We start from the raw sequence: 13332 nt of genomic DNA on the forward strand, positions 1-13332 counted from the left end.
TGAGCTACCAGAACTGTTGCTATGACAAGAACTCTCAGATGACGTTTGAAGAGCGAAACAATCCTGGATCATGTCAAATCGTCTATAACCAAATCCAGCTAATTAAGTAGTCCACGTACGAAGAATGGACCCTTTTTTGTGTTCAACAGCAAAATGAAATTTGTAAATATTTGGAATTACTTGAGGAGGAATGCATATTTTGGTGAACTGTATTTTTGAGAATATACCATATTTGAGAAGTGATTGTGGTGCACCATTGTGTTGAATAATTTCCACTCAAGTATCATGTCAAATAATGGGGTTATGCATTTATGTAATGTGTGTGTGTGTTTACAGAATGTGCCGTCGCACCAAATGCTATGACCGTGCTGCTGGCTGTGGTTGGCAGTATCTTGTTGATGGGCATCGTGCTACTGGCTCTCTGGAAACTGGTCATCACTGTTCATGACCGCAGGGAGTTTGCACGCTTTCAAAGTGCACGTTCACGAGCGCGATATGAGATGGTGAGAGCACTGAGATTGATTGAGGTCATAGAAGTCTGATATTTGTGACACTGTAAAATATATTTAGATTACTTGCTTACTGTTCACAATGTGCATGTTTTGTCATAAATCAAAGCTCTAGTATCACTAAGAATATTCGTTGTGCATCCAAAGAGTTTAGATGCACAAACCTCAAATTCCATCTGGAGTTTTTTTTTTTTTTTTTTTTTTTTTTTTATCAGCATCCTACTTTTATATTGAGGTATTTCCTGTTATATGCAATGAAAATAGTGTATTATTTACCATAAAATTAATATTCTTGAACCTAGATTTGAGAGAATAAAAGAAAGGCTCATTTTAGAAGACAATTTCAGGTGACACTTAGAGGTTTTTGCATCTGAACTCTACATTTATTTGGTTATATTTAAGTTGTAGTTAGAGCTTGGTGATTTATCGAAATGAAATCACAAACATGGTTGAGCAAAGCTGCTATTGTCATCCACATCTTGTCAGTGAAGCACAGTTCTGTGATTAGTAGTAAATCTCCTCCGAAGACCAGAGGGGGACTCTTGTGCAGAAACACTTACCAAGAGGAAACCTAGGAAATCCCCATAGTGTTGCATTATAAACAGAAGATTGAACTGCTTTGATTGATTCTACGTGACTAATATTCACATGACTATTGAACATTATAATTATTAAAAATGTTATTATACATACAAGAATAGCACAACTTTAAATATCTGTATTTAATCAAACAAATATGATGGAGCCTTGGGTAATTAATTATTGTGAAGAGTACTTCAAGTTTTTTTTTTCAATAGAAAACAAGTTTATAGTTGTTCAACATGACCCCCTCCAGACACTCGAGTAACATCAACCCGATACTTGAACTCGTTACACACTCTCTGTAGCATCTCGGGCCTAACAGTTTGGAAAGCAGAAGTTATTTCTTCATTTAGTTGAGCAACCAAATGAAACGTCAGAGCTTCCAAAAATCGACACTCACATTCGCACACATACACTACAACCAGTTTTGTTTACCCAATTCACTTATAGCACATGTCTTTGGACTGTGGAGGAAAGCCACGCAAACGTGGGGAGAACATGCAAACTCCACACAGAAATGCTAACTTGAACCAGCAACCTTCTTGCTGTGAGGCACCAGTGCTAACCATGGGTGTTGCTAGGCCTAAAATTTTTGTGATTGGCTTATAAACTGTACACTAAATTATCCCCTCAGTCCTCTTTAAATCTGATATGAAAACAGCGGCAGAATTTGGCTCCTCCCCATATTTAGTTTTCCATTTATTCAGCAAACCACAGCTGTGCAGAGCGAGAGAAGGTGTGTGTTCATCGATAACTTGTTATAATATCTGCTTATTTGCTTTAGATATACTTGTATCATTTATACCAATCACAGAGGAGCAATCGGGTTTCCAATCTACTGTCTCCTCAGTGCTCACCTTCTCCAGCGAAAATGTAACTCTTAACAAACATTTTGCTATTTTTATTTCAAAATGAACTATGAATATAAAACACATCACAGTGTATGTGGCATTAACTAGTCTATACAATACAGTCATGCACAGACAAGATTGAACACAGTGACAGAACCACTTAGTGAATGTACTCATTTTAACTGTCAGGGTCACTGACAGAGATACAATAGACACATCATGTGTTGTCTTATATTAAAAAATATGTTTATTATTTATTATTATGATTCAGATTGTTAAATGTGTTAATTAGCCTCTAGGCCTGAAACAATATTTATATTTATGCCATTTAATTAGAAAAGGGCAGTTTTGTTTATTTAATACATGGAAACATTTAATTAAATAATTATTTAATACACTGTACTACAGTAAACAGTCGTGTTGAGCCTATTTGGCTCATTCAGAACTCAAATTGCTATGACTGTCTATACAATCGAGTTCTAGTTTAGCATGCAACCTTACCATATTAGTCAAATATTTTTAAATGCTTTACTGTTAAAGTATTACTTATATGTGTAATATTAGGCCACTATGCTGCCTAGAACAGACTTTACTGACAAAATCTTCATGAAATGTTCCTTTGATTAATCACACGGCTCTAGTTTTAGCTTAGCTTATTAATAGAAAGATGTTTTAAAGGGGCTTTGCAAAAAGTGATTTGTACTCGCCAAGCACAAAATTGATCACACATGTAGTAAAATGTGTAATTATGCAGTTTTATTACAAGTTTATAGTATCTGTTTCCATTTTGTTGTATTGTAAAACACAATTTTTTACAGAATTTTCGTATTACTCCTGTGTTAAGTGTTACTTGATCCTTCAGATATCAGTTTAAAAATGTGTATTTGGTTCTCAAGAAACATCTTGTTGTTATTATTAATGTTAAACAGTTGAACTGCTTACTGTATATTTGAAACTAATACAAAGTTAAAAAGAACAGCAATTATTTGAAATGGGAATGTCACAATTGTCTTGATTTGTTCCATTTAAAGGGCACCTATGATGAAAATCATCTTTTGTAAGCTGTTTGGACAGAACTGTATAGTGTATAGGTATAGTGTGTCCACTGTCGTATTGGAGTGATAGAAACACAATAAGTCTTTTTTTTTTATTTCCCGAGGTTAAAATAATATAAAAATCTCTTTGATTTTAGGGGATTACAGTAGTATTTCTCTTAAACGTTATGTGAGATCTGCTTACTTCATGTCTGTCACTGTGCTGTTTATCTAACACAGCCAAAGCAGAGATTAAGGCACACTCTTACAGGCACGTGGGAACGCTGGGCGGAAAGAACTAGCATTAAAGGCACAGGCAACAAAACCAGCTACATTGTGTTCAGAGCTGTTAATTCTAATATTCTGAAAGGTATAATAAATAATCTGATGAGTGTTTTGAGCTGAGACTTTACAGACACGTTCTGGATACATAAAAGACTTATCTTAAATCTTGAAAAGGGTTGATCATCCTGCCTGAATAAAAGTATTAGTTTCTTTTAGGTAGTGAATCTGTGATCTAATTTAATAAATTTAAACTGTTGGCAAGTTATTAAAAATGTAAATAGCTTAAACTGGCGGCTTTATGCAGTCACAAGGACAAAAAAACAACTAGGCTTTAATTAAATCCATGAGGCCTTTTGGAAAGCGTCAGTCAGCTGGGAGTGTGGATCATTCATGATGATCATTCCAATCCTGTGGTTCAAAGACTGTTTGCCTTTCCCTTCTAACCATGTGCATTTCAATGAACCCCACTGACCTATTTACTCCCCACACTCTCTCTTTCTCTCCTCCTGTCTTCCTCCCAGGCATCTAATCCAGTTTATAAGCGGTCCGTACCAATGGAGACGGATTTCGATATGCATGGTATCAAGTCACTGAACGGAGGAGTCCACTGATTAAACACCATTTGGACTGAGGGACATGGCAGGACCTGTCCGGTGCACATCTGCACTACAGTGGAGCACAGAGATGGGATGGATTTTATGGTCTGATGCAATGAAAACTTTTTGGTGGATTAGTGGTTCATGAGGATTGGAGATAACAGTAATGAAAGTCAATTTATGAGCGGCATTTGGACACATGCTGAATTTGAGAAAAGGATTTTAAGGGCTTGCCCGCTTGACTTCGTGAGCGATGGACATTGACCCACTATGGACCGCTTGCTTGAATATAATTCGTCATTGTCTTCATTTCTAACCGTACCTCCCACACATTATGATGGATTTTGCAGTGCATTCTTTTATAGGCAAAAAGACAAGTGTATATTTTTTAACATTGTGCCTTTCCAAGCCGTGACACTTTTTATGGGAATTAAATATATTTACATGTGACATTGTACAGTAGACATAATAGAAAACAAACAAATGCAAACTTTACATCAGCTCTTTAATGAAGAGAAGGGTACTAACATGACCAGAGCAATAACGGTCTTAACTCTTTTTTGCACGTTGTTTATTAGGTTGAGGTTTATAAAGTAAAAAAGTCACTCTACAATGAAAGATTTTGTGTGTGTGTGTGTTTGTGTGTGTGTGTGTTTGTGTGTGTGTTTGTGTGTGTGTGTGTGTGTGTGTGTGTGTGTGTGTGTGTGTGTGTGTTTGTGTTTGTGTTTGTGTTTGTGTTTGTGTTTGTGTGTGTGTGTGTGTGTGTGTGTGTGTGTGTGTGTGTGTGTGTGTGTGTGTGTGTGTGTGTGTGTGTGTGTGTGTGTGTGTGACAACAGTACATTGTGATGCAATAACTCTGCCTGCTGATAATTCAAGCATGTCTTATTTGTGTTTGGAACAATAACATCCAGACCCATCCCATCAAGAGCTAGATGTCAGACTGACCCTGTTTTTAAAGGTTAAGTAAAGTAAGTCCAGTTTGCATCTACTTTAAACATTTACATTTTTTTTAATGTTTAAATTCATTGGAATGAAAGTAAATGCCAAGTCTATAGACATGTTTTTTTTAAAGGTGCTGTATGTAAGTTTTTGACTCTTCTAAAACATAAAAACAACATAATATGTTTGCAGATATTTAAGAAACATGCCAAGTGAACATACTTGTTTATCTGAAAAACAATGATGGAGTCAGATATTTTGCTTTGAAAATGTGTTTTCCGTGCCAGAACGCTGTCTTTGTTTTGGTTATTTTCACCCACCCGATGCCAGTTTAACTAATTATATTTCAGCACCCTGGGTCGTCTGGGCAGAAAACCGCGTATTTCATTCTTTCATTCAGAAAGGCTCTGAAAGCATTCGTCCGTGACCGAAATGTGACCTCCGGTGGACAGTAGCAGACTGAAATGAGATGCAGATTCAGAGTTCCACATAAGGTTATTGATTAGCAAATAATATAAATAATTTGGACATAACTATTAGATGAGCAGGTTACTTTGTAATCATGTGTCCTAACAACACGCTTCTTGACGAGATATGCAGTGATGAGCAATTTGGCTGTTTGGGTTTGTTTTAGGGTTAGGTTAGCTGTTTGCACCAGAAGAAACACGACAGAAGTTTAAATACAGCAATTCAGAAGCACAGGATATGCACTCACTCACGAAATGGTAAGGTTTATAATCTATTTAATACATATTAAACCTCTTTAAAATTATTAAATGTAGATGCTGAATCACTCGTGTGTTTAGGTCTAAAGTTCAGTTTCAAACGGTTTATTTTACTTATAAGATTTGAAGTGAACTATCTGCTGCTGCTTTCAGTAGTATGACAATCAATATCATGTAAAATGGCATTCAAACTTGCATCACAAGCATTTAACACTAAATAAAGCACATGAGGTTTACCAGAGGGGATCATTGTCAGTTTTCTTTTGTTCACCTGTGACAAATAGAGGCTGTTTCTAATATATCAATTCAAGGTGTTGGTTAGGACAAAAACTCCTTTCAATATGGAAAATTTTGCAGATGCTGTTGCTTTTATTTAGAACAATGTTTAAATCACTTTCTCCTGTCCTCAATCTAGCAACCTGTCCTTGTGTTAGTTTTGATCCAAGAGTGCAATGCCTAGTTTAACCACTGGGTGTCAAACTTACATACTGCACCTTTAAGTGAAGTTTCACAAACTAATTTCGAGAGGAACACGGGATATGATTGATCGCCGCTGGTCTCCCATACATAATCATTAGTAAGCCAATCGGATTAATCCAAACTCACTATAAATAGCCTGTCTAGTATTACTCCCTTATCTTCACTTTATGAAGAATTCCCCATCCATTACATGCTCATCAACCAGGTGGGAGCCCTGGGTTCAATTATCTCTGGGTTTTCTGCCGGGATAGCATGCTGAACCTGTCAATGTTATCAAGCAATATCTAAGTGCGAACTTTTAAAATGTTATTAATGGGAAACTAAAAAAGCTGCATGTGTATTTCTGGAGAACAATTTGAGAAGTTGTGCTTTGGCACTTTTTTGTTGTGCTGCATGAGTGTGGTTTGTGACATCAGTGTACATATTAGTTGTGTCCAGAATTGCATTCATACTCTTGGGCACTATTTAAAAGGGCAGCCAGTTGTAGTTGTGTCTGTAACCATACTGGACGTTATTTTATCTAAAATTAGCTCCCCCAAAAATTCCATTCCAATCCCCTGAAACCCTCGATCCTCTTCAGAACACAAATTAAGATCATTTTTATGAAATCCGAGAGCTCCCTCATTCTTCATATACACTTCCTGACAAAGTCTTGTTGTCAATCCCAGAGCACCAAATAATAACTTGACTTTTTGTTGATCATTTGGAAAAGTGGCAAAAGGTCGATTTTTCTGATGAATCATCTGTTGAACTGCATCCCAATCATCACAAATACAGCAGAAGACCCAAGATTCTCATAGAAATCAGTCAAGTTTGGTAAAGGAAAAGCCATGGTTTGGGGTTACAGTCAGTATAGTGGCGTGTGAGAGATCTGCAGAGTGGATGGCAACATCAACGTTCTGAGGTATCAAAGCGTTTGTGCTGCCAATTACCATTACAAACCACAGGAGAGGGCAAATTCTTAAACAGGATAGTGCTCCTTCTCACACTTCAGCCTCCACATCAAAGTTCCTGAAATCAAAGAAGGTCAAGGTGCTCCAGGATTGGCCAGCCCAGTCACCAGACATGCACATCATTGAGCATGTCTGGGGTAAGATGGAGGAGGCGTTGAAAATGAATCCAAAAAATCTTGATGAACTCTGGGAGTCCTGCAAGAACACTTTCTTTGTCATTCCAGATGACTTTATTAATAAGTTATTTGAGTCGTAGAGATGTATGGATGCAGTCGTCCAAGTTTATTGATGTCATACACAATAATAATTCATTTCCACTGCACCATTACTTAATATTCTATACTGTCCATCATTTATTTTAAGTGACAAGACTTTTATCTAACCAAAGTCAGACCTTACTGTCTCGCCTTGGTTCCTTTTATGGACTTTGAACGTCTCTGGACTGCTGCTGTCTATAGAGGATGAGGGGGCTCTCTGATTTCATCTAAAACATTTTCATTTGTGTTCCAGAGAAGATTGGAGGTCTTGGGGTATTGGAATGACGTAAGAGTGAGAAATCAATAACATAACTTAAATTTTTGATGGAACTAACCCTTTAATGTATACACAATCACAGAATGCATCTTAATAGACATATATATTCAATGGCTCCATCCATTCAGAGGGTTGTTCTAAATGAACTCTCATATCTGACCAGATAATGTCTCCTACAGCTGAATCAGCCATCTCTTTTCAAGACCATTAGTCCAACTGCAGAGTAAGACCAGAGGTATGATTTCCTTGTTATTTATCTGTTTGATTAACATGGATACATGTTATTTCTATGACAGATTTGATGCTGAAAAGCCACAAGAAACAAATGTAGCAGTGATGTCTGTCTTTTGTGTTTACATGGTAAAAAACTGGAAAATCAGCACAATGGGAGGAGAAAATGTGTTCTGTGTTTAAACTAGAGTCACACAGTATGTTTACAAAATATGTGGGGATTTATTCTCTTTTCTTCCAAGTCAAGATTGTCCTTTTTAGACCTTTAGACGGTTGTGGAGAAAAAGGAAGTAGCATTCATTCAGAAAGCAATAGTCAAAACTACCATAAGTTGCAATAAGTAATACAACTGACAGTTTCAAAGTCAGATTTTGCAGAACTAGTTGACATGCAACGTGTTTAATCCCCAAATATTCAATTACACCTTGCATCATGTGTATTTGGACAGATAGATAAAGACTGGCCCAGTTATGCCAACTTTCACACATGCTTACAGTATTATGGACTTTTAGTCTGATGCTAACAAAACATGTCAGCACAGCAGGGAGTGACACAACCAGCTTTCTATAAGCTGACAGGAAAATCTGACTTAATGCTGAAACGATGTGACAGCCTTGATCTGAGCGCCTAGAGAGAGCCAGGGGTTTCATAGGCTAAAGTTTGCTTAGTTTATTTCTTAGACTTGTTTTTTTTTCTGTGACTATGGATAAAAAATGGGCAGCTTGTTCTGAGTTTCAGAGGGGTCTATGGGGTGTTTATTTTCAGCAGTTGGAGAGACTGGGAGTGTAAATCAGCCAGTGTGTGTGTGTTTTTGTGACATGTTAAAGGCCTCAGGTCTAGTTGCAGAGAACAGCTGTGTTTGCTATGAGGAGACTGAACATGCCTTTTGAACTTGGAAACCTGTTTTAGTGCCGCTTTACTGTGAAAACCACATGAAACTGTGCCCACAAAACACCTTAAGCTTAAAAATGCATAAAGTTAATTAAGAAATAAAAATTTTGGATCAAATGGAGGTTGTAGCTGATCAGTACAAACAATCTGTCTTTTATTTCCTCACTTTTATTTAATTCTGTTAAATTAATTTGAAGACAAAAATCACTTATTTTACATCTTAGATATCCAGTATAGATACAGGCCCGTAGCCAGCCTATTAAAAGGGACCTGTTTGCAGTTATTCAAGGTTCAAATACTGCGTTTTAGTGACATTTTAAACACTAATTTTTGCTAGATTGGCTTTAGTTGGATGGTAATCATTTTAACACTTTTTGATGCAACAAAACTATTTCCTACATTTTTGTCAAAGTGCTTATCATACTATTTTTAGTTAACAAAAAATATATTTACAAAAGTGTATTTAAATTTTAAATAAAAAAGTTATTACAGTTATATATAATGTAATAAGATTAGTATTTTAGAAATATAAAAAAAATACTTATTTTTAAATGCTAATGTATCATCCTCCATCATAAAAACATAAAAACATACAACTAAAAAAATGGGAATCTGTTAAAACTCATTTTATATAGGCAAAAAACAAACTGGCCAGCTCATTTCCTTAGTCAGGATTTCTCCATTTAAATACTAAAAGCCTTCTTTTATTGGTTATATTATTGGTTATTCTTCTTAAAACCTTCTTCAATTTGGATATTTTAACAATTTATGATTGCATACTGTCAAAAATAGGACAAATGAGCTCATATGGGGTCAAATTCTGGACTCTGTCAGAAGAGGGGTGGGTCTAAGATATCTATTTTCTATCTTAGATATAGATATGGTAACCTGTTGCCACTGACTTTCTCAATGATAGCATGACATGGTAACTATTACCACATTTTAACATTCTTTAAAATATCTTCTTTTGAAACTAAACCAGTAAAGGTTTGCAACTGCTTTTAACTTTTATGTCTTAACCAGTTTTATCAATGTTCTAACTGCTTTTAGTCCTCTTATATTATTAAAATAAATCGGATAATGGGAAATTACAGTACTATACTTCATATAAATTATTTTTTTCTTTCTAATTTTCTTTCACTTTTAGATGAACAGAATTCCATCTCCAAAGTGTGTTAGATATGGAGAATAGAGACTATAAATTTATATTAGCGTAAAATAATATATTTGTGGCAACATGGTGGCTCATGGTCGCCTCACAGGAAAAAAAGTTGCTGGTTCAAATGAAATAGGCGAATAATTAAGTTTCCTCGTGAGTCTTTCATAAATATGACTTAAATTTTATGCATGTCATTAAGTGTCATTCACTCAGTTGTCATTTTAAATGCAAAGGTGATTATTTTAAATGTCTTTATGACAACTTGACATCATAACCTGTCTTTGTCATGACAACATAGCTTGTTATAAATCTGTCATAAACATGATTAACTGTGTCATTAATCTCTGTCTTGACCTCAACTACAGTGGTACAAATTAAATTTGTCATTAAATATTAATGATGCTGTTATAAAATTATTTGACAGTATTGACATGTTTAATGAGAAATCATAATGACAAATTCAATTTGTTACACTGAAAATAAGTGATACGAAAAGTATTCATGACAATAATAATGCCTCATGACAAAATGTTTATGACAGACTTATGACAAGTTATGTTATCCTAATGTCAAGTTGTCACAACAAAGACGGGGAACAATTTATTTGTTTATGTCTAGACTGAGTGAATAACACTCCATGGCAGATGTCATAAGCATGCATAAAATCTTATTCATAATCATGATGTGCATTGTTTATAAAGACATCACGACAATCTTATGAACTTTTTCAAGAAAAGTGTTTTCCAAATTTGATGCATCTTAATGTTCTTTCTGATGTTGACAGTAGTCCTGTTTGGAGTGGACTTGTTGTGTTCTTTGCAGATCCTTTTTTAATACTCAACACTTAAAAAGCAACATTTTACAGTAAAGGAAGCTGAAAGTGTACATAAAAAAATAACAAGAGCTCTTTTACAATTTGCAAATTCCCAAGTCCATCTGTTTATTTGAGGAACATGAAGAAGAAATAAAGAGAGAGGCATTGCATGACTGGGCAGCAGATCAGCAGACCTCCAGACACATCTGTTGCTGTTGGGCTCATAAAGGCTGTGAATTTACATCTAACACACAGACCTACTTCTCCCTCCTGTGATCAGATGTGTGTCCACTGCTCGCATGACTTCATTTCTGTCTGAACACTCTGGCTGTTGATACTGGCTCAAAGCTCTGGAGAAAAGCAGCATTTTGCTCAGCAAACTATGGAGATGTGTGATTTATGAGCAAACCACAGGCTGACATCCCAACAGGGAGGAACTGCTGGAGCTCCTGACACATTTTTGCATCTCTACATGTACCCAAAGTCTCAGCTGTAAATGTCAGCTATTGCTGTGTTGTGTGGCAAGATAGCATGGAAATGGTGGCAGTGTGACCACATGGCGGTCACAGTTTAATTGGAGAAAGATTTTAGTTTAAAATGGTCCTTCTGCAGGATTTTGACTGGACTGATACAGTAAACCTGGTAAATCTACTCTCACCTTGGATTCATTTCGACACAGGATTGAAAAAATTTTTCTTCCTTAGTAAAACAAAGACCCTAATTATTTTTCAATTATATTAATGTCAGAAAATATACAAAAATATTATGCATTCAGTAATTTTCCTTTGACTTAGTGCCTTTATTCATCAGAGGTCGCCACAGCGAAATGAACAGCCAACTTATCCAGCACCTGGAAGAAACCCACGTCAACACAAAGCGAACATGCAAACTCCACACAGAAATGCCAACTGACCCAGCTGGGACTCGAACCAGTAACCTTCTTGCTGTGAGGTAGCACTGTTAACCACTGAGCCACCGTGTCAACCATTTCTATTTCAAAACATCTTAAAATATTCATTTAAAATTCTGAGTTGTTTTTAACCAGTCTGATCTCACGAGGAAACGTAAGTATTTTACGTTTTGTGGCTAATTTGTACGAATTAGATTATACGAATTAGCCACTAAATCAAAAATTTACAAATTGGCGTGAGATTGAGTTGTTTTAACCCAAATTTGATAATGGGTTGTATTAAAATTAATTTTCATAAGTCCATAATTTTACCCAAAATTAGCATTTGTATAGTCTAATTTATTCATGTAATGGCAAAGCTTTTCAGTATCTTTACTACAATCTCTGTTTGTACATGGCCTTTCATAAATAATTTCTGATGAAACCTTAATTATAAATTATGAAAACAGTTGTCCTGATTAATATTCTTGTAAAACTATTCTTTTTAATATCATTCTTAAATCAATAAAAAGTTACAAAATATATTTACATTTCTATATTAAATAATGTACGTTACCATTTATTAATAGTGTATATAAACGTGACTCTGTATTCAACATCTTTACAGTATCAAACACTCTTTTGGCAAAGATGTGGTAAAGCATTTCAATATTCGGTGTACTCTTTCTTTAATATCTCCTATTCCATGTGCCTGATGTACCCCCTGCTATTCAAAACATTGGTTTTCGATTATAGAGACTAAAGGGGATTTTGGATATTTGACAACAGGAACCTGAAATCATTTCAGTTATTAAAACAGGGATTTGACTGACCAAAAATGACTTTTTCTAGTTTTTGCAACTACAACATTTTCTGGAATCGTCCCTTAATAAGGATGACAAAATACGTCTTGATCATTCTGACATGGAAAAACAATTGTATTCTTCATTTTCTCTCAAAAGGAAGATATTTCTTTTTTTACTCAGTGTTATCTAATGTGGGGTGTTCTTCTCTTACTTCCTTGAAAGTTGGGAGAAAGACTGTGGAACAAATTTTAGTAAAGAAGAACGGCATTCGGTCTGTTCTTGCATAATGTCACAATATCAAACCATAAGCAAAAGTTTTTTTTTTTTTTTTACAGAACTTATTTAACACCAATTTGTCTCAATAAGATAATTACTAATGTTTTTGAATGTTGTTTTAAGTCCAAATCCAATGTTGGTACTGTGAGATGCATGTATTCTGGGACTGTGACATGATTGAGACATACTGGAAAGAAATTCACAAATTAGTTCGGAAGATTATTAGTACACCTTTTGCCTTATCTCCAGTTATTTATCTTCTGACTTGTAAAACTACTCTACATCTTAGTCATGGATGAACTGGAATCTGTTGTACGTATCCAGCAGGAAAGTCTATTCTTCTGTTGTAGTCCTCTCCTAACATTCCTTCGGTCAATGTGTGAATAAATCAGATTGCCATTTTCTTACCCTTGGACAAACTGACTCATGACTTGCGTCAAAGATCTGACGATTTCTGGCATATCTGGAATTCTGTATGGGAGTTTTTGGAGAATGTATCTTGAAAGACTATTTTAATTAAATTGAATTACAATTTATTTAAATGTATTTATTTGTTGTTATTTTTTGAAATACTAGCCGATGGACAATTGTATAATAGATGGCTATATTATTTAATAGGATGAGATGAGGCACCTATACCACCGTTCTGTCATTGTAAATCTTTAAATAAATGTTAAAAAATATATAATAAAAATAACATTATGTTGTAACTACTCTATTACTTTATGTAATACATATATCTGAATAAAATGACTATACCTTACTGACCCTGAAATTC

The 13332-nt window shown here is 35.2% G+C and overlaps 1 protein-coding gene across 1 annotated transcript in view; it reads left to right on the forward strand.

The window, feature by feature from the left end:
* The window catches only part of itgb5 (integrin, beta 5), a 70511-nt gene extending 66037 nt beyond the window's left edge, over positions 1–4474 (forward strand). Inside the window, 2 exon segments of the mRNA NM_001082836.1 lie at positions 337–503; positions 3783–4474. Of these exon segments, the coding sequence (NP_001076305.1) occupies positions 337–503; positions 3783–3872 (257 nt within the window). The 3' untranslated portion in view covers positions 3873–4474.
* Positions 4475–13332: the final 8858 nt, after the last annotated feature.

Source organism: Danio rerio, chromosome 9 (assembly GCF_049306965.1).
Source record: "Danio rerio strain Tuebingen ecotype United States chromosome 9, GRCz12tu, whole genome shotgun sequence".
NCBI classification, from domain to species: domain Eukaryota; kingdom Metazoa; phylum Chordata; class Actinopteri; order Cypriniformes; family Danionidae; genus Danio; species Danio rerio.